Source organism: Dendroctonus ponderosae, unplaced genomic scaffold, assembly GCF_020466585.1.
Source record: "Dendroctonus ponderosae isolate FM_Combo_2020 unplaced genomic scaffold, Dpon_F_20191213v2 Dpon_F_20191213_1, whole genome shotgun sequence".
Classification (NCBI taxonomy): domain Eukaryota; kingdom Metazoa; phylum Arthropoda; class Insecta; order Coleoptera; family Curculionidae; genus Dendroctonus; species Dendroctonus ponderosae.
The window spans coordinates 8,379,746-8,403,418 of record NW_026017110.1 but is presented as its reverse complement, the minus strand read 5'-3'; the positions used below and the strand labels follow the sequence as shown (position 1 = coordinate 8,403,418).

The following is a 23,673-nucleotide window of genomic DNA, read 5'->3' as shown; positions in this document are numbered from 1 at the left end:
AAGGTAGGCCCGGTTCCTAGCTGTCTGTGATTGGCCAGTGTTTACTATGCATTCATGTTCGCCCACATAACGATTTCCCGTCTTTGTCGCACGCAGTGGTTGCATAACGTATAACAAGTTAGTTCTGAAGTCAGAGCCGCCACCATCGGCAACACTGCAGCTCCTCATGTTGACGTCATGTTCATGTGTGTAATCTAATGATCATTCGGCTCCAAGGACCAATAGATTGTTGCCAGTTTTTCGCAAGTGTATGTGAAATTCAATATAAAGATATGTGTCTCTTTAAGGTAGGGTATAATCGTTTATTCGCGCTTCTGAATGTCGCACTTCTGGCTGAAAAATGGTTGCAGACACTACCAAACGAAGCGTTGTTGATGCGAATAAACCTTTTAAAAAACAGCACATTGGAATCTGAGATTTACACGCACAACTGGCAACAGCGTTGGATTCAATTACGTAACGATCAATCTGGCAGATGTTGTTGCAATGTAGTTCAGACAACGTTCCAAGAACATCCCCTGTAGGCCGTTAAAGTTACAAACGGAAAAAATTGCGTAGAAAAGTCGCTACTTTTGACCTGCAAATTACACTATACAGGGTGTTTTATGTTAAACAATTGAAGCAAGCGCCAAGGATTTTTGCGTGCTAAATATGTACATATTATGGTGTCTTGATTTGGAATGTCACTATGGAAACCCGGAAAATGTTATACAGGGTGGGCCAATTGCTATGTTTACTATTTTCTAAACCGTAAGAGTTACAAGTTAAGATCGCGAGACGCTGATGCCAAATTTTGTTTGATTCCGAAAATATTAGCAAAAAAAGGGATAATACCGAAAAGGTTTTTGGCAAATAAATCCAAAACTAAAGGCTGGAGAAAAACAATATTCTGCCAAAATTTGTATAATTTCAAAAGCTCTATGCATTGACTGCTTGTGTAGTTTATCGAGAAGCAACAATTGAAAAAAGCATTGTGAGAAGCACGGATTGTTCGAGCAGCAACGATAAAATAAAACACCCAAAATAAATCCAATTAATGAAATTTATTAAACAAGTTGTTATCTGTTCGGTTTACAATAATAAAACATCGCTTTCTATGTCAACATAAAACAATGTTGTTCGATAGATGAGCGCATTCGTCATTCCCGAAAATAACCGCAAGTATTTACAACAACTGGCAGTTTCAACAATATTTACAACTCTTAACTGGACTTTCGAAATGCCGTATATAATTAGAGAATATCGGCGTAAAATGCAATTAACATAAATATTCTTCGGGTTAAAACTAATCCTATATTGCAGACCTATTATTAGATGATTCTTTAAAAACAAATAAGCGCAAATATATATAAAAACGTCAGTTTAACTAAACTGCTCAATACAAATTTAGACTAACTTTGGAACTGGATAACTTCTGATTGATTAGACCAAATTGATTGCTATTTTAAGCGTTATTTAGTCCAGTTCTTTTTCGGTTAGGGAGTCAGTGAAACAGTTTCTACAGGGTGGCAAATGAAACAATGCAAAATTGGTGAAAGTTCCGCGTGTTCTCAGTTGAATAAAAAACGGTTTTTTTCTAATTCAACACCCCACAAGCATTAAGATATAAGATATTCATATCTCGAAAAATATTTTTGAATTTTACGCTCATCTCGTTTGTTTACAGTGATCCTAAAAAATAACTTATTGGTCTCGCAGCGATAAATTTTCTGCTCTTGGTCCGATTTTCACGATCTTGACCTCACGTTGAAGCTAAAACTTCAAAGCGAGCTTGACAAGAAAATAATAATTCAATATACCGGGTTGCATGAATGAACAAAAAATTTGAAAATGAACTTAATTTTAGATTAATGCCTGCTAGAATCATAAACTTTGGGGACAATTTTGATTTGTGTAATTTTTTGTGCAACCCTGTATATCACAATTTTGTCCTAAATCGTTTATGATTTAGGACAACAGGAACTCAAGATCGTGAAAATCGGCCCAAGAACAGAAAAGTTATCGCTGCGAAATCAAAAAGTTGATTTTTGAGACCACCCTGTAAATAAAACAGATAGACGGCCGAAAAAGTCAATAACGGTTTTTAGCTATTTGGTTTCTCTTTAGACTATGAGTGTTGAGGGGCAAAAAACATTTTTTGGTTCGACTAGGAGCATGTGGAACTTTGCGAAATTTTGCCCTTTTTTACTTACCGCCCTTTAGAAAATTCATCCAAAGTGCTTAATTATTACAAAAAAATTGACTAACAAAAAGCAAATGGGGTTTAATATCGCTTCAAACAGAAACCAAATCGCTCTAAGCTAGCAGAATTTATCCAGTTCCAAAGTTTTGACAAATTTGGCTACGTAACCTTCTGTTGAGCAGTTTAGATCGTAAGCTAAGTATCACATCCGATTTAGCCCGTTAAAAAGTAATAGTCAAAAATGTAATAGCGGATTTATGTGGTAAAAATTATAAAGTCTGTCACAACTTACCTCAGAAGAAAAGTCAACGGATACAGAAATACAGTCAAACACCATGGCCAGGACCAGGTCCAGATTTTATTCCTCTTGATTTTTTTGTATGGGTATATCTGAAGTGTTATTGTTATTATTACAGTTAGTGTATGAAGAAACAGAGTTTATAATCCGATTCGTCACTCTCCAAAACCCCCTGATACTCGGAGTGATTGTTTTAGTTGACTTTCCTTCTACGGTTAGTAGTGCTACAAATTGTTGCCATTACTTTTGGGACACCGTGTAAATGCGGGCCTTAGACTGGAAAGGCTGCTGATGTACAAAAACAACGTACAGTCAGTAAGGACGGCGACTTTGATCATTAAGGCCCCGGACAAGCGCACTTTTTGAGGAACTTGTCCCAGTAAAAAATCAGCGTCTCCAAAGGACTTCACTTGCTCACTTACTTGCTTAAGCCTAAACTTTAGTATCACAGTATTTTACAGTCCACAAGCGCCGTTTACATCGCAGTTTCCAAAGGCTGACTCTTCCATTTGGCCGATTCTCCCAACGGATGTGGATAGTCCTCTTGCTCAGGAGCAAAGTCAAAGTTCGTTTCCAACAAAACCTCACTTTTTGCGCGGGGTCTTGGTTTGGGCTCCAACTCTGGAGCGCTGTGAGGATGGGCCAGGCCTACTATGTTGTGGGCCGGGTTGTATCCATTCTGAGCCAGCTGGTCTGAGTAGGTTGGGGATTGTTTCCTGGCTGGAGGCATGCGAGATTTGAGCTCCTCCATCAGTCCCACCGGGCGGGCGCGGCTGTATTGGGGATTATAGGCGGGTTTTTCCTCCTCCTCAAAGTCCCGCAGAGGCAACGTGTCGGTATTGTAGTACTCGTTTGGAGGATAAACTGGCAAAGCGTTGGTAGCGTAGGGCTGGATGATGGGCGTTTCGTCGTTGATTGAGGCCTCATCCTGCACGCTTCCGGCCTGCGATTGGTAGTTGCTGTTGGAGGCAAAGGTCGACGTGTCTTTGAAGCCTTGATTTTTAAAGGCCAGGTCATACTGGGCGGGTTTGGCATACGAATTTTCGAAGCGCGACGGACTTTTGTGGTATTCCACTGGTGAGCTGTAGTCGAAAGTGGGGTTCGGATGTTGACTTTCGTACGTGTTATACGACTGATCATCTTCAACCGAAGAGTTGTAAACAGACTTTTCCATGCTGTCAATTGATCCATTGCTGACGATTTTCCGGTAGTCTGTGTTCTTAGTCAGTGTGTCCGTGGACTTGGTGCTCTGAAAAAAACCCTTCAATTACTAAAACTGAATGAGTTCCGCAAGGAATATTAATGCTGATCTGATGTGAAAACTCGTTTCGAACTGTTTTGCAACCAAATGTATTGTTGTTATTCTTAAGTTTTCCTAAGGTTGCAGCATGAGACAGTTAATTAAGTCGATTAAAAACAGCTCGCACATTGCGAAATTCATGGCGTATTATTGTTCTATAGTTTTACTATGTCGGTTAATGTTGTAATACTTAATTAGGAGTGTTTTTATTGCAAAATTTGACCTGTTTGCTTCTTTTTAGGGCAAGCTCTCTCAATGATTGTTTAGATTTTCTCGATCGTTAAAGGCATTTTGGATGACAAAGTGTTCATTTTCTGAATAATACAAGAGTGGTTGAAATGTATTTGTCGCATTCAACAGCCAGAAAGGTTAAAAACACTTGTTGATTTGGTCATCCCATCCTAATTGCAACTGAAATTGTGAAAATCGCCGATAATTAAAAAAATCGAATTTTAATTTAAAAAATGGCATTAAAACATCCGAAGTCGCTCCTTTTTAAAATCGGAATCGTGAATTTTTTACGACGTTTTCCATAATTTCCCATCTGACAGGACGATGGCTAAAAAAAAGCTAAATTTTCTTGAATCTTATGGTTAATGTCCGATAATACAGTGTTGCTTGTCTCAGAATTGAATTAAAACCCCCTCTGACGTTCGACACTGACTTTCAATGTCAAAAATAATGCCCTTACGTCCGGTAAGTCAGTTGTTTCCTAGTGGATGTCGCGGTCAGTGCGCGATAAGCTCCGTGAAGTTTGCTAATTTTTTAATTTTTCAGATGGAAATTGTCGAGTTTCCATTAAAAGACGGTTTACTTTACATGAGTTTCATATTTTCCTGACCGGAAACGCAGTTTTTCCAAAGAAAACGTAACTTTTTGATATCTTCTGACGTTTACTGTCAGAAGATATCAAAAGGGTCGCGATTTTAAAATGCAAAACACGGACCATTTTTGCTTCTTCGCGGTTAAAAACTTTGAGTTTTCATTTGAAGGATGTTTCCGCTGCTCACTAGCGAGGTTTTCCGGATCAGCAGTGTGATTTTTAGCCAGAAAGCGCGTTTTTAAGTTTTGCCCTGACGTCTAATCTCAGATTCCGAGTACATTGGGCAGTGGTCCAAAATCTCAATTAGTAGGTGGGTCTGGCCGAAACGATCTTTAAGTGCACATTTGTAATTTGGAGGAATTTCTGCATGATTTTTAGGACTTTTGAGGTCTGGTGAGTTTGTTGCTGTTGTTTACTGCATTTTTGAGTATTTTGTAAACAGGTCAAATTTTATTTTGAAAGCGGCCTTAAAACATTGTTTCTGTCAATGTTAGCCATTCGTTTCGTTGGGGACCATCAGATTCGTCAAATGTTTGCCAAATCTGACCATTTTTCCAATCATAGACGAAAAGTGGGTAGTTTTCATTAAAAGAAGCTGTTTTTTATGTTTTACATGTTTCCATATTTTGCCGATAAATAGCAATTTTTATTAAAAGAAACGTACTATTTTTTACCCTTTTGATGTTTAAGTCGCATTAAAAGGAGTCGCTCATTTCAAAATCGAACAACTTTCAATTATGTCAAAAATAATGTCCTTACGTCAAGTTAGTCAGTTGTTTCCTATTGTCTATCCCAGATAGTGAGTTTTTTTCAAAATTTTTCAAAATTCGCGAATCTTTTCGTTTTCCAGCGGAAAATTGTCGAGTTTCCCTTAATAGAATGTTTTATGTACATATTTTCGATATTTTCCTGACCGACATTGCAGTTTTTCCAAAGAAAACATAACTATTTTATATGTTCTGACGTTTAATGTGAAATGCCAAATCTAGGATATTTTTGCATTTTCTGTGTAGAAATTGTTGAGTTTTCATTAGAAGAATGTTTTCGCTACGGATTAGAGGTGTTTTCCGTAGCCGCAGTGCGATTTTTTGAAAGAAAACGCAGTTTAAAATTTCGCACTGACATTGCATTGGGCAGTGGTCAGAAATCTCAGCCGTGTGGGTTTGGACAAAACGACTGTTAAGTGCAAATTTAGAGGTCAGGCAAAATATGCAGGTTTTTCGGGACTTGTGACACCTACTAGGTTTGTTCGCTCTTGATGATTCTGTTTTATTTACTGTATTTTTAAACAAAATTTGAAGGCGATTGATCGAGAACCTGTACCTAAATGCGCTTGCTGAATCGATTTGCGTTTCCTCTTTTAAACAACATCAAGAAATTACTAACCCAACCCAAGTAGGTAACTATTGGAGAAAATTTAGTGTTCTCCGTACTTGATGTCTCGCAAACTAGCCCAAACTAACCGCGCAAAAAAACCCTGTAAAATTGAAATAGTGACTCCTAACCATTCAAGATGGTAGAAATTAAGGAAAACTTACCAATTGATTTCCCTTCCTCTTGAAAGTGCTGTCCGCAAAAGAGGTGGAGGACAAACCAACGGACTTTAATGAGTGCAAACTTTGTCTGATGCTGTTTCTGCGCTCCAGCCTCTGAGCATGCCTGTACTTGGACTTGTACCACCAAAAAGCGATCACCACGATGATCAACAGTACTGCCAAGGCCAAGCTGCTGATCACGGAAATTGTCACAAAATCATCCGCTAACGGCATGATGCGAATGCTCACTTTTGGGTCTGGAATTCAAAATTTACCTAGTAAAGAATTTCTAAGGAAAACTCCAGGAATTTTTACCAATTTCGCATATAAAAGGACTGCGTCTGTTGCAGTCATCAATTTCCACGGTTTGAAAAGCGAAAATCGTGCATTTATTGATTTGGTCAATGTGCTGCACCCAAACTCGGTCCGAGTAGAGGAACCACTGGTACTGCCGTTGCAGAAACTCGTACACTGGCAGGTAGTTGATGTTGCCAATCAGATAGGGCATTGACGCGTTATCAGCCTGGAAATTAACCATTAAAACCCCATTTTTACCAAAAAAAAAAACACAAAAAATACCTGGCAGAAGGCTCGGGCTTCCCAAAAAGTCATCGGTGAACCCACGTACATGTAGCACGTTTCGCCGACCAATTCCCAGCCTGGAGGACACTTTCCATTCAAAATGCTCTGATTGTTCATGTAGAATGGCTCGTAAACGACTTCCAACAGCTTGGGATCGTCCATTTGATCTCTAATGCGTCCTCTTACAGCCAAAGTTGTATTCGTGCCCCAAAAGTTGTACGCGGCATCGATTCGCGTATTCCAAAGCTGTAGCGTACTGTAGAAACATTCATAATCAGATGGCTGTTGATTGGTTTATTGAGAGTTTTTAAAAGAAACCAACACCATAGGCTGAAGAAAGGTGGTGGGAAAGGTGGCAAATAAAGCGATTAATGCGACTATTTGTGGTACGTTTGATAGGCTTTTTTAAAAAATCGAATTTTAATTAGTTAAAATGCGACGCGGGAATGCGACTATTTGTGGTACGTTTGATAGGCTTTTTTAAAAAATCGAATTTTAATTAGTTAAAATGCGACGCGGGAAAAAGTTGAAAGCGCCTTCGAAATGCTTTCGGTATTTTTTCTTATATTTCCAAGACTTTCGACGAAGCACTAGAAAGCAACTGATTATTTAAGTCAAGTGACTTAGATAGAGTATTCTTGAATTAAGAGAACGATTTTCCGACCATTTTTTCCAAGAAAAAGCGATTTTTTAATATGTTTTGACGTTTAATTCAGGTCAGATTAACGCTGTGTTAGACAGTGGTCAGGTATGACGAATGGGATTGGAAAAATTAACATTTCACATTTGAAAATTCACAATTGAATTCACATTTTGAGTTTTGTGAACTTTCTGGAGGTTTTTGAGTACAGAAGTGATATGAAATTTTCGTTTGCTGTTGATTATTTTTCAATGGTTTTTCTTCGCAATATTGCCAAACAAGTTATTTCACTGATCGCTTTTGGTTCAGAATATATGCTAGTTATTAATAGTTATTAACCAAACAGCAAAAATTCGCTTTTTTAACAAGATTTTTAAGGTTTTCTGTTGCGACTCCATCAACTTTCAAGTGCGGTTTTTTGCTGTAAACTGATGATTATTTATTCTTTAAAATTTTACTCGTGTTTAAACTAGTCGAAAGTCAAGAGTGGTTCTTGATACTGGGTCTAAAACCGCAGTAAATTTATAAAGAAAAACGAAAAGAAAGCCACATTTGTTTGGACAAAACAAGCCACAAAAACAATAATTGCAACTGCACAAACGGGGCGCCAAACCACAACATACCAAGATTGACTTGCGTCCACTTACCTATTGAATTCAAATCTGCGCATGCGCCATGCAACAAAAAATTGTATCAATATTATAAAAATGGTAAATTTCCTTCTAAAATCTATTGATTGGTTGGTGAAAATGATTTATACCCAAGAAAAAAGTTTGGAAACCCAATTCGGTCTTCAAGAGCACTTGAGATATTAATAACTTTTCCAGTACCTACAGGGTGATTAAAATTTGGCTTCGTTTCCCTACCAGGCAGACAAACTGAAAACTGCGATTTAATCCAATCTAGTCAACCTTCAATCACCCCGTATAAAATTAGGAACTAGCAAAAGTACAGTTGTACTTACAATGATCGGTTTACAGTGATGATTTCGTAGTCATTGTCCGGATTGAAGAATATGTTGTCCACATAGTGCTGACCGGCAGTACCAGCAACAACAGTCGACTTACTCTCGGGCTTTAAGGCATAATTGCTACACAAAAAAACACGAATTAAAAAAAACAAACTTCCAAACCCAGAAAACACTCACTAATAGAACCCATTGTGGGACGTTGTCTGGTAGATATTCAGCCTCACTTTATCAAACCCTGACACCTCCAGGTTCTGCTGCCCGATGTTTCGCTTCACATAGTTGTAGGTGAAGTTGGACAGCACCTGTTTTAGGACAATGTTGTTGTGATATCGCGCGTTGTTTCGTGTGAAGTAGTTGCGGTAAATGGTGACCTCTTGGTAGGGAGAGGACTGGCGTCCCTCCACGTAGAGACTGGGCAAATTTGAGTTGTTCACAAACAGGTTGTTGTGAATCCAGCCTTGGAGGGATGTAGCTGACCCACGAGAGTCCGCCTTGATATACAACCCGCCTTGGTTTTGTTCAAGCAAATTGCTCTGTAGAAAACAACGTTGATTAAAAACTCTTGGAGAAAATAATCGAGCACTTTACCCGGAAGAACAATGTCTGGGTGTTTTGAATATCCATCTCCACTGCAGACCTGCAGGTGGTAAAGTTCCCATACAGTTGCCTACAGTTGCCTTTGAACTGGTTCCTCTCGATTGTGATGATGGGATTGACCTCCCCAGCCCCCATGTACAAAATGCCTCCTTGCGTGTTGTTGTTGATCACTGAGGATGAGACGTTATGTTGAACGTCCCTACCTAAAAGTGCCCGAAAATTTGCATCCACGTTCATTTTAAAGCTGGTGAAACTCACTAAAAGCTATCGCTGATATGGGCAGCGTGACCACTTCAGCAATGAAGCCATGGTCTGAAGAGGCGCCGTTGGCAAAGAGTTTGACGCTTAGGCTTGGAAGACGCGACCTAAAGAGTTTTTTCTGGTTGGTGGAGGTCATTGTCACTGTGTCGATGATTTGGGAGGAGACGTTGTAAATGTCCCCATCGTACAGAGAGACGAAGTCCGGGATTCCTGCAAAAGAAAGAGCGGTGAAGGCCCTATTGTATTGGGTTGGACGGGGGAGTTTACCATGCGCCACAGAGGAATTGAAGAGATTGAACTGCAAAAACCTCAAAGACAGCGGCTTGATGTCGTAGGCGCTTCTGAAGATTTTAATGCAGTTGACTGGGTGATTGTCGTACTTGTAGTAGAGCAGCACTCTTTCTTCTATGCGGATCTCCTTGTTGGTGTCGCAAATGTCCAGTAGACTGGAAGAAATTAAACATGTTAGGAAAATTGGGCTTGGGGCCATGCCCTCCCTTACCTGTAGAGGTTATAGGGAATATTCATCGCCCTCAAAGGAGTGAAACTGGACTCCTCTGACTCGCGCCCTTCTCCACTCAAAGACACGATGTTCACGCCCACCCCCAAAGAGTTCTGAATAGTGTTTCCTCTCAAGTTAATGGTTTCAGTGGGCGAAATCAAGTTGATCCCATGACTGGCTGATGACTCCACCTCCACATACTCAATGGTGGGACTTCGGATAATGCTTTGTATGGCTGGAGATTTTTCGTTATGCAAAATCCCAGCCCCGTTGATTTTTACGAACCTCAGCACCGATTCCACCTCACGATGGGTGGAGTGGGTGTGGATATCATGAACCCGATGGGTGTAGAGATGCTGCTCAAAGTCTGGATCGGCAAACCGCACTCCTCCCCAGAAGTTGTGCTTGGGCGGTTTGGCCTTGTTGTTGCAATTGATGAAGACAAACCTGCTGTTCCACTCGCATTTATGCCTGTGCCCGAACTGCTGGCCGTTTAAGCGAATCGGGCAGTCCTCGTAGCGCTTTTCGGTACCTGAAAGTTCCTCATGTATCCAGAGCAATAGCCAGTGGCGTTTGAAAGCTACCTTTGCACTGGAGAGGCTCCGGCCAAGTCCAGATCCTCGATAGGGAGTTGCTGTGGAAGTCAATCCGCACATCAAAGTCGAAGAAGGCATGCAAAGGATCGAAGCCCAGGTCTCGGCAGACAACCTGGGCATTTCGCTCGGTAAATCTGGAATCGCACATCGGAATCCACTGCAGGGTGGTTTGGTTGAACCATTCGAGGAAACCTTCGTACGGTGTCGACCATTCGTCCTCTAATGTACAGTCGCGGTTTTTGCATAACCTGGAACACGTTCAAGAGTTGATGTAGATATAATAACCCAGTTTTACTTACTTTTAGCAGTCCAATTCCCACCTTAGAGAATCGTAGTTGATGTAAAAGAGACACTGTTACACTAAACTCACCTAATACTCTCCTGTCCGATCAGCTCCAACTGTCTCTTCAGCCTCTTGGGCTCTTCTGGCATCAACAAATTCCCACTCTCCCTCAAAGGTCTCATGGTGATTTCGTTTCCCTCGGTACCCTCAGCTCGCAAAGTCCCCAGCACCAGTATGCCAATGTTCGGGGCGAATTCCATGGTGACCCCTGGTTGGATCGTCATAGTCACGTTGGGCAAAATAGTCAGATCCGATTGGATGATGTAAGGTTCTGTTCTAGAACTGAGTGTCAGGTCCTCGTATATGCGGCCTCTCAAATTGGTGAGATCCAGAGTGTTGTTAGTAATGTAGGTGAAAGAGTGGCTGGATTGGAAGTTCTCTTCGAGGAGAAAGGGCCTGAATTCTGCAATGGCGTGATCATTCCAGTCGTCAAAGTCGAATATTTTCTCCTGAATTTCGCTGTCCGAAGTGGTGTCCCACCAGTTTTCGCGCACGTTGAGAAACTCGTTGATTTTTGCTGTTTTAATGCCTGCCAATAGCTGGTATTCCAGCGCGTTGGACGCGAATAGGTTTCGGTTGATGTTCACCTTTTGAATGCCCTTAAAGCCGACGACAAATCGGGGGTCTTGCGACTTCTGTAAAACCCCAAAAGACCTTCCCATGTTCACATACTTGTTGTTTCTCAGCTCGTTGTAGATGAACACCGCTGGAATGCTTCCCACGATCTCAGACTGGCTGTTGCAGCTGAAAAGCACCACGTGTTTGCAGTTGTTGTCCAAAAATCGATTGTTCCAGATTCGCAGCTTTTTCTCCATTCCTTTCATTGTCAGCAGCCCGTTCGAGCACTTGTTTTCCTTGAAGACGTTGGAAGTCAAATTCACCTCGGCAAAGTGTCCGTCAATGTCCACCGCGAAGTTTCTGTTGTTCACAAAGGTGTTGTTGTCCATGTAGACGAAATGGGTGAAGTTCTCGTTGTATTGCCACACGTAAGGGAGCGCGATGTTGAAACCATCCCCCTTGTTTCGTTCGATGGTGTTGTCTTGTAGCACGTAATGAAAGAGATTGTTGGAAGCCCGCATATCTCGAGAAAATTGGTAGATTCCCTTGCCATTATCCGAGATGCTGGTTTTGTTCAGCATAATCACCACCTGGGATAGGTTGCTTCTATGCAGGTCCCAATTGGGTGAATGCACGAAAAAGGCTTCGTGGAGATTATGTGTTATTTCGCAGTTTATGAACACCATGGTCTCGTTGGAGGATCTCAGGAAGTGATTCCCCAGTTCATCCAGGTGCCGGTTGTAGTAGGAGGCCTGAACCCCGAACTGGTTGTTCCTGATGACGCCATTCCTTACAGTCAGAGTAGGAACTGGGCCTTTGACGCGTCTGTTGTATATATTCTGTACTGGCGCCCTGATGGTGCTGAGAACCACCACAGCTCCCCCTAGGGCATTTAACCCACTGGCATAGTCCAGGATAATTCCAGGGGCGCTAGACGTGCCCGGAAAGACTGTTAAGTCTCTTTTCAAAACCCACACGTCGCTATTTTGGTTGTAGGAGAGCGAGTCGTGGATGACTATGCTCTCGCTGCTTCTGTTCTCAATGGGGTTCAGCAGCTGGATGCCAATCACCCAACCAGGTTCGCATACGATTCTGTAGGATCTTTCCACGCTGTCGCCTGTTGTCTTTGAAGTCACCAAATACTTGGTTTCCCCTCTTTGAATCTCTATTTCTGTTTCATCGGGCCTATCGGGGATCTGTAGCGGATCATAGTGGGTTTCTTCGTCGTTCTTTATAAACCAACCAGCGAGCTCCCGCTGCTGCAGCCCAGATAGAGTAGGATTGTGCTCAATACCGATGAAGTTGTTTTCCAGCTTGTTGTTCAACAGGCTCAAGCCCAGCTGTTTGAGGGTGATACCTGCGCCCTTGTTATTGGAAAACTCGGAATTTTTTATGATATTCACCGAGTCGTCTGTGTAGATGTTGGAGTACATCACCCCCAAGCCATGGAAGAAATTGTTCACGATTTTGATGCTTTCGAAGTTCTGTCTGGCAAAGTCCAGCTGCAGCGCAGGCTTGAAGGTGTTGGTTGCATAGTCTAATAGCCCACTTTGCTGGATGGTCACATATTGTAAGTCTGATCTCTCGGCCAGGGCTCCGAAGCGAACCCCTGCCCAGGAAGTTTTATAGCAGCGAATGCCCACATCGTTGTCGTGGTCGCAGGAATTTACGAAATCCCCCACTGTTTCTGCCTGGCACTTGGTGATATCCAGGTCATAGTCCTGGCAGGCCACGTTGGAAAGGATGACGCTCTCCGATTTACCCGCATCAGGAATCTCGTTCCGTTCAATATACCAATCGTGGGGATTCAACACGTAGCCCAACTGCTGGCAAACCAAGGCCGCGTTCTGAATGGTCCAACCATAGTTGCACACCGTCCCCCATTGGCCGTTCACTTTCACCTGCAGCCGCCCTTCGGTTTCCTCGCGTCCACCTAGTAGGCGAATAGGGCTTTTTGGCTCCAGCTGCACAACCTCAGTGTCGCTCTCCACTATCAAAGCCTCGGTTTCATATGTATCGTTCTCCGGGGGATGGACAATATTCTCCTTTAAGGTGAATTGAATGCTGTCGGGCTCGATGCCTCTGGCTTCCAATCGTCCGCCTACCATCATGCCAATGGATGGGGGAAAGCGCAAGGTGACCCCTGGTTCGATTGTTAATTTACCGCCTGGCCTGATGGTGATGTCGCGTTCCACTGTGTATTCTCCTTTGGACAACGTCTCTTCGCCCTCGATTTCTCCCCCGACTTTATCTGAGCCGGAGGTGCTGAACTTGGGGATATACAGCTGGTTAGGATTGATCTTGGTGGTCAATGGATGGGAATTGTGGATCAGAAACGGTACAAAACTGACTTTTGCCAGGTTGTAGCGGTCGTAGCGATGAAAAATCCTGTGGTAGATCATTTGGTCGCTCGACGACCCCAGCCAGTTGTAGGTAGCGTTGATTATTTTGCTCTGATCCTCCAAGTGGCTTCCGATCTCGTACTGGGAGTCTGGATTTTCGATAATGTTCCTGTAAACTTCCACGTTGCTCGAGCCGATGACAACGGGAGCCGCTACGCGGCTCCGTGGGTTTAAGTTGGACACTGAACCATCCAGTGGTTGAAAGGGCTCCACAATGCGGTTGTTTTTAACAAAGTTTCTGGTGAAGAGTAGATACTGCTCCTCTGCGTATGGGCTGAGGGCCAGATTCGCCACAAACACCCCAGAGTTGTTAAGGAAGTAATTCTGTTGCACTGTTATGTCGCTTTTGAGTACATTGAACTCCTGCAGTGGCTGGTTTTTGATGAGGAGCCCCCCAAAGGTGCCCTGCCGGAAATGGTTGAATTCTATGTTGGCCTGCATGTTGACTGCTGGGTATAGTTTCAGGGAGATTTTCTCGTTTCCTATGAACTTATTGTGGCCCACCTGTAGGGTGGTAAGGGTTTCGGTTGGGGACCAGCAGGAGAGGATTTCCAAGGCATCATTCAAGGAGTTGGTGAATGAGTTGCCAGTGAAGTTGAACAGCGCCGGCCCGCAGTGGTTGCCATGCAACACTCCCACCTCCAGGTTTTTGTATATTTCGCTATATTGGATCACAGTGGTTTGATTGACGAATAGGAACTCGGTTTCTTTGGTGTTGTTCAACCAAACAGCCACGCCGTAGCCTTGGTTGCTGCTGATGGAGGATCTGGAAATGTTCCTCGATCCACCAGTGTAGGTGATGTTGATACCGTCGCCTTCATTGAAGCTCACTCGGCTTTGCGTTACATTTACATCGCCCACTCCATTGGTTACATGGATTCCGGCCACATGCTCGTTCTTGGATATGGAGGTTCTATGGATGTGGACCTGGGATTTTAAATTGTCCACTGCGATTCCTCGCCCGACGTTTTCTGATATGTCGGAGCGGCTCACGTTCAGGTCGTATATTTTGCTCAATCCCGATATCAACCTGAGGAAGACCTGCGTGTCTGTGTAGGGCTCAGCCTGGAAAATCATGTAGATTTGATTGCCAGTCGTGGTGATGCTTTGGGGCCTCGTGTTGTTCCTGATCCAGATGGTCTGGATCAGGCGATGATTCAAGGCGGAGCCATCGTAGATTGCCAAGCTGGCACTGTCATTCCTATCAGTCACTGCGCGAATGAAGTCCAAGGTTAACACCTGCCCGTATCTGGTGGTGAAGACTTTCTGGCAATTGTTTTCCATGGAGCTCTGCACGCTCTGTTCCGCGTAGACGTAGATCGGGAACACTTGACTGGAAATCACCGCCACTTGGCAAAAGTCGCTGTAGCCGCGCCGATCCACACTTTCTTCCGGGCGTTCTTCTGCGCGGATGTACCGGATTCCGTCGCCTCCATTGTCGTTGATCACACAACCATCTGGAATATTCACAAGGAGTTAGTTAGGCATTGGACATTTCGGGAAATTAGAATCACCTAAATGTGTTAAGCCGTAGCTGGAGTTGATAAACACTCCATATCCTCGATTGTTTCGGATGGTGCAATTGTTTATCCATATGGGAGAGCCGGGGTTGGTGATGTTGAGCCCATTGTAGGCGGAGCTGACCACCTCCAAGTTCTCCATGATTGGTGGCACTCCTTCCACGTGGAGGGCGCTGCTGGTATTGTGGTCGCGTCCCACTCCCCCATAGTATATATTAACGTAGCGTAGGCTGGACGAGGACACGGGGGTAAACAGGGTGTTTTGCAGCGTGTTTTCGTTGTGGGCATTTTCAAATCTAGATAAAACCGCATTTGGTTACCACTTGTTCAAACAGGGTGTCTCAAATTATTGGACTCAAAAATGTTCGTAAATGGAGCATTCTTGGATCCGTGTGTCTTGAAATTTTTGGGCAATTTTGGATAAATTATGGCAAATTTTTGAAAATGGAGCTGTCGACTCGTGGGTCTCGAGCAGTTATGTGCGCTTAAGCTCATTTTGCTTAAAAGTTACTTTTTATACCGTTGAATATGCATACCAAAAAAAATTCTGTGGGGGGATTTTTTAGATCGTGGAATCTAAATGTCCTATTGATTTCGACCATTTACATTTACATCCCTGTGATTCCTCTTAAAAGGGCTTAGTTAGGATTAAATTATTACCGAATTCCTCTCCAGTAGGGCTTGGGATTGTCGTGTCTGGCCTGGCAAGCTATGCCAATATCTGGATGATAATCACAAACTCCCGATCCCATTTGATAGTTGCTCCAGCCGCACTGTTCCAGACTGGTTTCCGTGCCCGAGCATCGCGGTTCTTCATATAAAATCCTGGATTTTAGCGGCATTTGTCGGTTGAACCACTGGAAGAACGTGCCGCCTTGGAAGCCCATTTGTCGGCAAGCTGTTTCCATGTCGGCAATGGTCCAGCTGTGGATCAAAAGCGCAAAGTTAGCCAAAGTCTTTTTAAGTTTGAGTGCGGGTACTTTTTCGAATTCGAGCAAACGCTTCGCCATTTTCCGTTGATTTTCATTTGCAGTCGCCCAGCTAGAATAGTGGGACCGTCCACCAATCGAATGTCCGGGAATAGGATCGTTTTCGTTTGGCTTTCATCGGCTGCAGTGAAAATAATGCGCTCGCTTTCAGTTCCCTGTGAAGAAAATCGGTTAAAGATCAAGATTCGCATGCAATAAATAGTGAACAATTCGAGGTTTTTGGGTTATCAGACCTTTGGGTCCTGACGTTTCGCTAACATGCACGGCAGCGATCTTCAGAGGCGCTTGCACTGACAGCAACAGCCTCGGAAGATTACCGCATAAGAAATATTACCGCATTTTTGCTGGAAGATGTTCAACGAAATGGTTAAAGCTTTCGCGTAACCCCAAGAATCACCAATGATTTCATAAAATAGGCAAATGTCAGCCAAAGAACGCTTTGCAGTGCTTAGAAGTAGGTTTTATTGCGACATTGGCATAGAAAAAGTGACGGCCGCCACATCAAGAGCTACATAGTAGGCCCAAGCRCCCAAACTGTGTGGCCTTTAAACCACATTTCCCAGGCCTATAAGTCACATTTCGCCGGTTGTTTACCAACCCGGTTTATGAAAACTTTGACTTTGKGGCCACTATAAATAAATTTAGGTKTTTTTGTGTCATAATTGTTGCAGCRATTGTTCAATGGGTGATTTTTGGTTATCAGGCGGTTCTCATAGGAATTTGGTCCGGACATTTGGTCATTAACAGCAAAAATAATTCAACATAAAATAGTTATGCAACATTCAATTGTGAACAGACTGCAAACCGATGTTGCAAGGCCTTCTAGCGCATAAAATTCCTCTGTTTGCCATCCCACCACGCTTAATGATGTCATGTCTTTCTTCGTTCTGGCCATGCTCGGCTGAAGAACCAACACCCAAAGAGTGGCGTTGCCGTTGTGACCTTTACCAGTTGTATAATTTCCTTTGTCAACCTTCCGAAGAGCTACCATCTTTTTACCTTGAGTTTAAATCGCCTAGGAAAGTTCGTTATGCGTTCTAAACTTAGTACGGTACCATCTCCCGAAGAACAGTCGTTCAGGTCATTGGCACCAAAGCAGTCTGTTGGAAATGGAACAAGAAGAACCACTTCAGGCCGGATGCTAGAGGCTTTATTGCTCCTATTACACATTCACCTCGTTTTATGGGAAACGCTTTTGTATTGAAATTTTCATGTTGGCAAATCTGGGTGCTCAATGAGGTTTTGAATTTTTTCTTATTGCAGACAATTATTCCGCTTCAGTTGGCGCTTGTGGGACTTAAATTGTCCCATTTGTATGCGCCACTTGTCACAGGACACCTGAAATCGCCTAACAAAAGACGTTCTGTTGGTTGACTCAACAATAATTACAATTTTCTAATAGACTGAAGATGAACGGAACGCAACTGGCGGAAACGACTATGAGGAAAACTTGGCGGAACTTTTCGTTTCCGGGTTTCTTTACCGTTAACATTTGGTAGAAGTTAATGCAGTGAAGCTAATTGGCCTTTATTGCGCCCAATTTAGCCATAAACTGTGAAAAACTGACCGAAAACTGTTAATTGGCCTTTGTATCGTTGAGGTATTCGCTTACATTCGTCTGTGGTTGGCTGATGATTAAGGTGGTGATTCATTATGCAGTTACCTTGCAAAGGAAAAGTTTCTTTGGTTATTTTAGTCGAATTTCTCAATTCTGAAAGAAGGAAAGGAATTGCGAAATGTTCAATACGAACAACAAGTAGAACTGGAGCAATTTTTTTGGTCAAAGGGCCTGTAGCATAGCTCAGACATCATTATTCCTTTGTACTTAAGAAACTCCCCAATATTTGACGCGTTTGGGAGTACAATAAGGAAAATATCGTCAGTTAAAAATCGTGAGTGGTAGGCACTTCTCGGTTCCTTCCGTTGAAAATGATGTAGCACTCGAGCTATTTTTGGAGAGTTTGTTCTTATATTATTTTTTGTTTCTTCTTACTCTGTGCTCTCTGGATCTAATGGCAGCAAAAAGGAGCTTAGATATAATGTATTTAAGTAGATAATGGTACAGAACAAGGTCTAGCCATGTCTTGCAAGCATTAAACTGCATAAAATGCGTCATTTCTATGAATCAGTGCGGACATTTTCATAATTAGGTTGAACGCATAGATTGGCCTTGCTACATCTAATTTATGAGTGTTGAAATACTTTGGAGGATAAATGAAACAACAAGACGGAAAGTGTACGAGTTTTTCAATAAACTCTATGCATTCCTCAGTTTCTCTCCACACTAACTCTAAAGATACTAGCAATGCCTGCTAGCGAAACGTTAGGATCAAATTCCGTCAAAAGACGACGGTATTATAACCCGAAAACTAGCAACAAAGTGTTTTTATTCTTCATTTCTTCACAATCTAGTTCACATTGAAGCGCTATTAAAAGCAAAGGGAAATTTAAATGCAAAATTGCTTTGTCCTCGGAAATCGGACACGCATTGTTTCAACTGAAGAAAAAACCATTTTACAGGCAAAAGGAAAGTTTCACAACAATTGCTCGTTGCTCTCAAAATATTTCCCTAAACCTCCAAACTATCATTAAAGATGCACCAAGATTTAAAGAGAAATTGCAAGAAGATTTGGATTATTTAATCAAAGAAATTTAGTTATTTAACCCAAGTTAAGATATGCTTGAATTGATCTAATGCCATGAAATCGATCAGGGTATTGGTTAATTTTTTTGCAACTTTTCATTAAACATGTATTTAACCGCAAGCTTTCTCTGAAGAGACTAATGAAGCGATTTAGTTAACATTACGTCGACTCGAAGTACCATTTAATTGGCATTTAAACGAATTTGTTAACAGTAATTGCTCGTTGCAAGGGTTTAAAATTGAACCGAAAGTTCACAAAGAAAAATTAAATGAAATACGCCCAAGAGAACAATTAATTAAGATTGAAATATTCAGGTGAATCAGGCGTGGGCTTGGAAGCAAACGGAAATAAATTCCTGCTGAAACTCCACAGAAGACATTTATTTAGTATGCATGTCACTCAGTCCTACAAGTGTAGAGTCGCATGGATGCCATATAAAGGAAGATTGTATTACAGGAAATCGAACACCGAACATGCGGCTAATAATGAGATCAAACACTGTCTGAAAAGTGGCATTTTTTAATGTTTTAAATGGAATTTATGGGATATAGTGAACAAACACTAATAGCAGGTGCGAACAAATATTATTATCAACTATCAGCGATGATTCATTGTTCTTATGTAATTAAACTGGCCGGTTTTATTGGTGGGAAATTTCATTTAATTGAACCAGCGATTGATTCATTCAGGTCATGCATGGTTATAATAAACCAATGTTTTATTTATGTATAGAAAATCAGCAGAGTTTCATTTTAACTGAATCTGATTTAAGTTTGCACTAAATACTCTTAAAGAGTTCAAGTAAAAAGCACTTACCTTGAGCGGAGTTAATTTCGAAAAGTTAAATAGTGCATTGAAAAAATTGTCAAAAGTTTGCGAAAATTTGCAAATTTTCACATTCATGAAGCCAAAATGTTCCTATTAAATGTCCTTAAGAGTAGTTTAATTTTTGTTGAGTTTTGTATTTAGTTTTGTTTGGTGATAAATCAAAAGAAAAGTTTCATTCAATTTCTGTAAGGGTTTTGCCATAGTGAGATCCAGTGAGCCCGGTGATATAAAAATTGTGAAAAAATTACAAAATGAGGCGAAAAGTTGAAAACTGATGCAACAATTCTGTGGGGGTTTGTCTATCTAATGGCGTGTTTACCGTTTATGTATCTGGTTTAGTTTTCCAGCAATGTTTTTTTGAATATCACGCGACAGAAATCGAAAATGAATTTGTTTTTAACTTGCGCTTAAAGTGACCGCAAATTGACGGAAACTAGGGAAAAATTTGTTATTTTGTACATTTTTCAAGCAACAATTTCTCTATTAATTAACATAAAAATAGACTTGCCATTTTATCTGAGAAATTTTYGAAAAATAGGTGACTTATTTATTAGCGAATACCKSWATGCGTACAACTGAGAGTCCGCTCTTAAAAAAATTGTAGAAAATTCACCGAAGGACTCAAAAAGTCGCAACTTAACATTACAATTCTGCATAGATTTATCTATCTAATGACGTTTTTATATATCTGTTTTAGATTCCAAGTAATGATTTTTTAAAACCACGCGACAGCAGTCAAACTGTTTTTGAACTTGCGTTCAAAATGTCGGCTTAATGTGACGAAAACTAAGGAAATTTTGTTGATTTGCACATTTTTTGAAACAGAAATTTCTCGATTAAATGGCGTTAATACCAAGTCGCTATCTATTTCCCACTTTGATTGTGAAAAATTATGTTTTAAGTGTTTTAAGCAAATGCAAATGCAGCGAACAATTGAAAGTCCGCTGTTAAAAAAATTCTAGAAAATTTACCGAAATATTGAAAGTTTCAATTTAATACGACAAATTCGCAGAGTTTTATCGTTTCTATAACAGTTATAAAATTCCAGTAATTTTAGTAACAATAATAAATTTTCGAAAATATTGCGACAATAGACGAAAATGCAAGGATTATTTAAAAATATTTCTTGATCCTTTCACGCTTGATTATATTTGGGTTCCTTCACCCCAACCCATCCCAGCAACCTGTTTATCTCGACGATAAAGCGAGAATAATAAACAGGTATCAAACGAAGAGCGTGAAGAACCCTAAAAAAGATACAAGCACCCAAATGGGTTCCTTTGTGTGCAATAGGTCAAGATCTAGCGCCAAATCAACCATCAACAACTGTTTAAAACCGCCTTTTCGGTGTTTGTTTAAGTATTTACACGGATAAATCGAGATAGGCGCGGAATTGGGAGCTTTGAATATCCGTTGTTTGCCCGGCCTGGTTTCCCAAATTGATACCAGTAGTTTTCACCTAAATAGCTCCCAAGTGGTTGTGATAGGACCAGACATTGATCAACTAGTTTCGTTTCGAAATTACCCATTTACTCACATCAGCGTTAATTATTCCTCTCACGGTGATTCCAACCTGTGGATCGAATTTCACAGTCACTCCGGGTTCCACCAATAAAATCGCGTCCCTTTCCACAATTAGGTCGCTTCTCAGCCAATAGGGGCTGAGGGACTTTTCGAAAGTCAGTCGACCGTCCACAGTTCCGCCCGGATGTTCGGTTGCACTAGAAAAATCACTGTTTTGCGAATCGCTGTTTTCCAAATTGTCTGGATCGTTGGCCTGATAGTCGCCCTGGCCTGTTGCCAGGTGAATAAGGGCGAAAATAACGAACGTCCGGTAGATGTTACACATTTTTAGTTGGCCCCTTTGGTTTCAGCAGGAATCAGTTTCATTAGCGGGCTGCCACATCGGGGGTTTTGCCTGGTAAAGCTGAAAATGTTTAGGTGTGTTAAAAAAATCGCGAAAAATTCGAAAAAAGAGCAACAGAGTTGTAAATTGCGCCACTAATAGAGCGAGAGCAGGGAGGTGAATCAGAAACTGTTTCTGTGTGTTTAAAAATCGCAAAAAATGACGAAGTGTGGAGGGATTGTCAATTGAGGCACTAATAGAGAAATATTTTGGCGATTTAACGGCGGTAGTAATAAATCGTTATTTATTTCCTGTTATGAGGAGTTTTTTGAAAATACCGCGACTCTGGCAGATGAAGCTGAAAAAAATCGCTAAAAAGTGAGGAAAAAGTGCACATTGAGCAACTAATAATTCAAGGTTTTACCGATTTAATGGCGCTAATATGAAATCACTATTTATTTTCTATTTGGAGGAGATTTTTTTTGGAAAATACCGTGCCATCGAGAGATGAATCAGAAAATGCGATTGTGTGTTAAAAAATTATGTATTTAACGGCGCTAACGTGAAATCGTTATTTAGTTCCTATTTTGGGTAAGAATTTTTTTAAAATAGCGCGACACTGGGAGAAGAATCAGAAAAAGTTCCTTTGTTTAGAAACTCGCAACAAAATGTACCAATAATAGAGGAAAGTGGTACGGATGTAATGTAATTTCTAGACCAGATATTCAAGAAAATAGAATATCCTACTGGAATGATGTCTTTGTTTGATTATTGCTCATTATCTAAGAAAGATAACGCTAATATTTGGCGTCAGTGACAGTTTTTGTGTGTTTTTTAAACAAACTGTGAAAAATACTTTTGGTTTTCTTCGGTTTTGATGCAACAAAAAAATAAACTCACTAATGCGTCTTCCAAGTAACTTTGTTTCAAGACATTGATGGTCATTCCATCGCCATCTAAACCAGTAATTTTGTTAGTGTTTTGATATTTAGAGTCAATTAAACTAGTTAAGGCACCAAGAAGAAATAAAAGGCAAACAATCACACAAATACGTGCTAAAAACGTTTTGGAGAAACTGGAGTTTGTGGAAAATGGTTTTGCGTAAAGAATATAGTAATCAATAAACAATAAAAGGGGACATTAAGGATAAAATGTGCCTAGTGTGTATTTAATGACTCGCCAAGATATGGCTGATAACAAACAGGCTTGATTAAACCGTAATTGCGAGAAGCACGAAGAAAATGAAGAAAAATAATGTTGTCGCACCAAATTTAGTTACTAAATGAGCATTTAGCCCTAAAAAGTTTTGCAGGAAAAATGCCATCAGGAACCAGATTTTTGAAAAAAAAACCGTTGGTTATTTACCTGCGCGGTCGTTGAGCAGATGTCTTCGGTTGTTTAACTTTGACGGAAGACACTGACAAAAAACTGGGTGCTCGAGCACTTTTTGATCTTTTTAAAGTTGAACAATCCCGAAAATCCTTGCATTCAAACCGACTGCATTGTTTTCTCGCACTATCGACGCTCCCACTACTCAGTTTCACAACACACTGACGTTCTACGTGTACACCGCTTTATCTTCCACCTTAATTACTCATTAGTGAATTGGTTGATCAATGAAAAGTGGCCGGTTTTGTTGTGGAAAACGTCTGGTAAACAGTTGCAACGTCGAAAAAACTGAGCTCGATCCTCCTCAATGACCAGCCGCTATTCTGGTGTAGTTCAGACTAAGAATGGTCACGTGACATAATCTATAGGTAATCTCCCCCTCTTACCTGTGCAGGTAAAACAGGTGTGGTAATGACAGCAGCCATCGGCAGGGTGCGCTAAAATCGTTGTTTTGTGGGGGCTAGATGGGGAGCAGTTGGGGAGCGTTAAACGAATCAACCAAAGTTTTAAAAAATCAAAGTCTTCACTGGGTTCAACCGCATCCGCTGGAAGTTCACTTGCACGTGGGTAGAATGTAATTATCAAAAGTACCGCACTAATCATGACCCCACAATTATTTCAATTTGGGTTCTGGCTTATGGATTTTTCAGTAGAACCTGCGGTAAATTTGGCGCCCAGTCAATTGCTCGGGTTCTTATGAAAAGTGATTGCGATGAAGTGACTTCCTTCGTTCGTTTGCTAATTGAAGGCATTTGTTAGTAAAAAGCATTATTTTTGGTCAATTGGTCGGTTTCATTACATCTGAATCATTTGGTGGCAGATGGAAAGTTTCAAGTCACCAATTTAAAGAAACACGCTACATGAACA

General features: G+C 41.2%; 1 protein-coding gene across 6 annotated transcripts; it reads right to left on the bottom strand.

Annotated features, from left to right (window-relative positions):
• Positions 1–1,028: 1,028 nt before the first annotated feature.
• LOC109535514 (protein bark beetle) lies at positions 1,029–23,458 on the bottom strand. 6 transcript variants are annotated; one of them, XM_048661085.1, is made up of 18 exons: positions 23,193–23,458; positions 21,109–21,498; positions 16,090–16,253; positions 15,770–16,033; positions 15,104–15,405; positions 10,657–15,046; positions 10,275–10,534; positions 9,691–10,222; positions 9,456–9,634; positions 9,186–9,398; positions 8,919–9,130; positions 8,508–8,863; positions 8,325–8,450; positions 8,008–8,022; positions 6,718–6,976; positions 6,454–6,661; positions 6,142–6,395; positions 1,029–3,729 (listed from the first exon to the last, which is right to left on the bottom strand). In XM_048661085.1, exons 2-18 carry the CDS (start codon positions 21,418–21,420, stop codon positions 2,956–2,958), a joined length of 8,820 nt encoding a protein of 2,939 aa, XP_048517042.1. In that variant the 5' UTR covers positions 21,421–21,498; positions 23,193–23,458; the 3' UTR covers positions 1,029–2,955. The 6 variants fall into 6 exon arrangements, 5 of the variants coding, with proteins under 5 accessions (XP_048517042.1, XP_048517039.1, XP_048517040.1 ...); XM_048661082.1 differs by lacking the exon at positions 23,193–23,458 and adding an exon at positions 22,783–23,180; XM_048661083.1 differs by lacking the exon at positions 23,193–23,458 and adding an exon at positions 22,318–22,542.
• Between the last annotated feature and the right edge of the window lie 215 nt (positions 23,459–23,673).

Bases quoted from the DNA above. Each gene is read 5' to 3' on its own strand.
- LOC109535514 (XM_048661085.1), bottom strand. From the start codon at position 21,420: ATGTGTAACATCTACCGGACGTTCGTTATTTTCGCCCTTATTCACCTG. The intron at 15,047-15,103 runs GTGATTCTAATT...TGAATATTCCAG, and splicing joins CTACGGCTTAACACATTTAG to ATGGTTGTGTGATCAACGAC. The intron at 8,451-8,507 runs GTGAGTGTTTTC...TTTTTTGTGTAG, and splicing joins TCCCACAATGGGTTCTATTA to CAATTATGCCTTAAAGCCCG.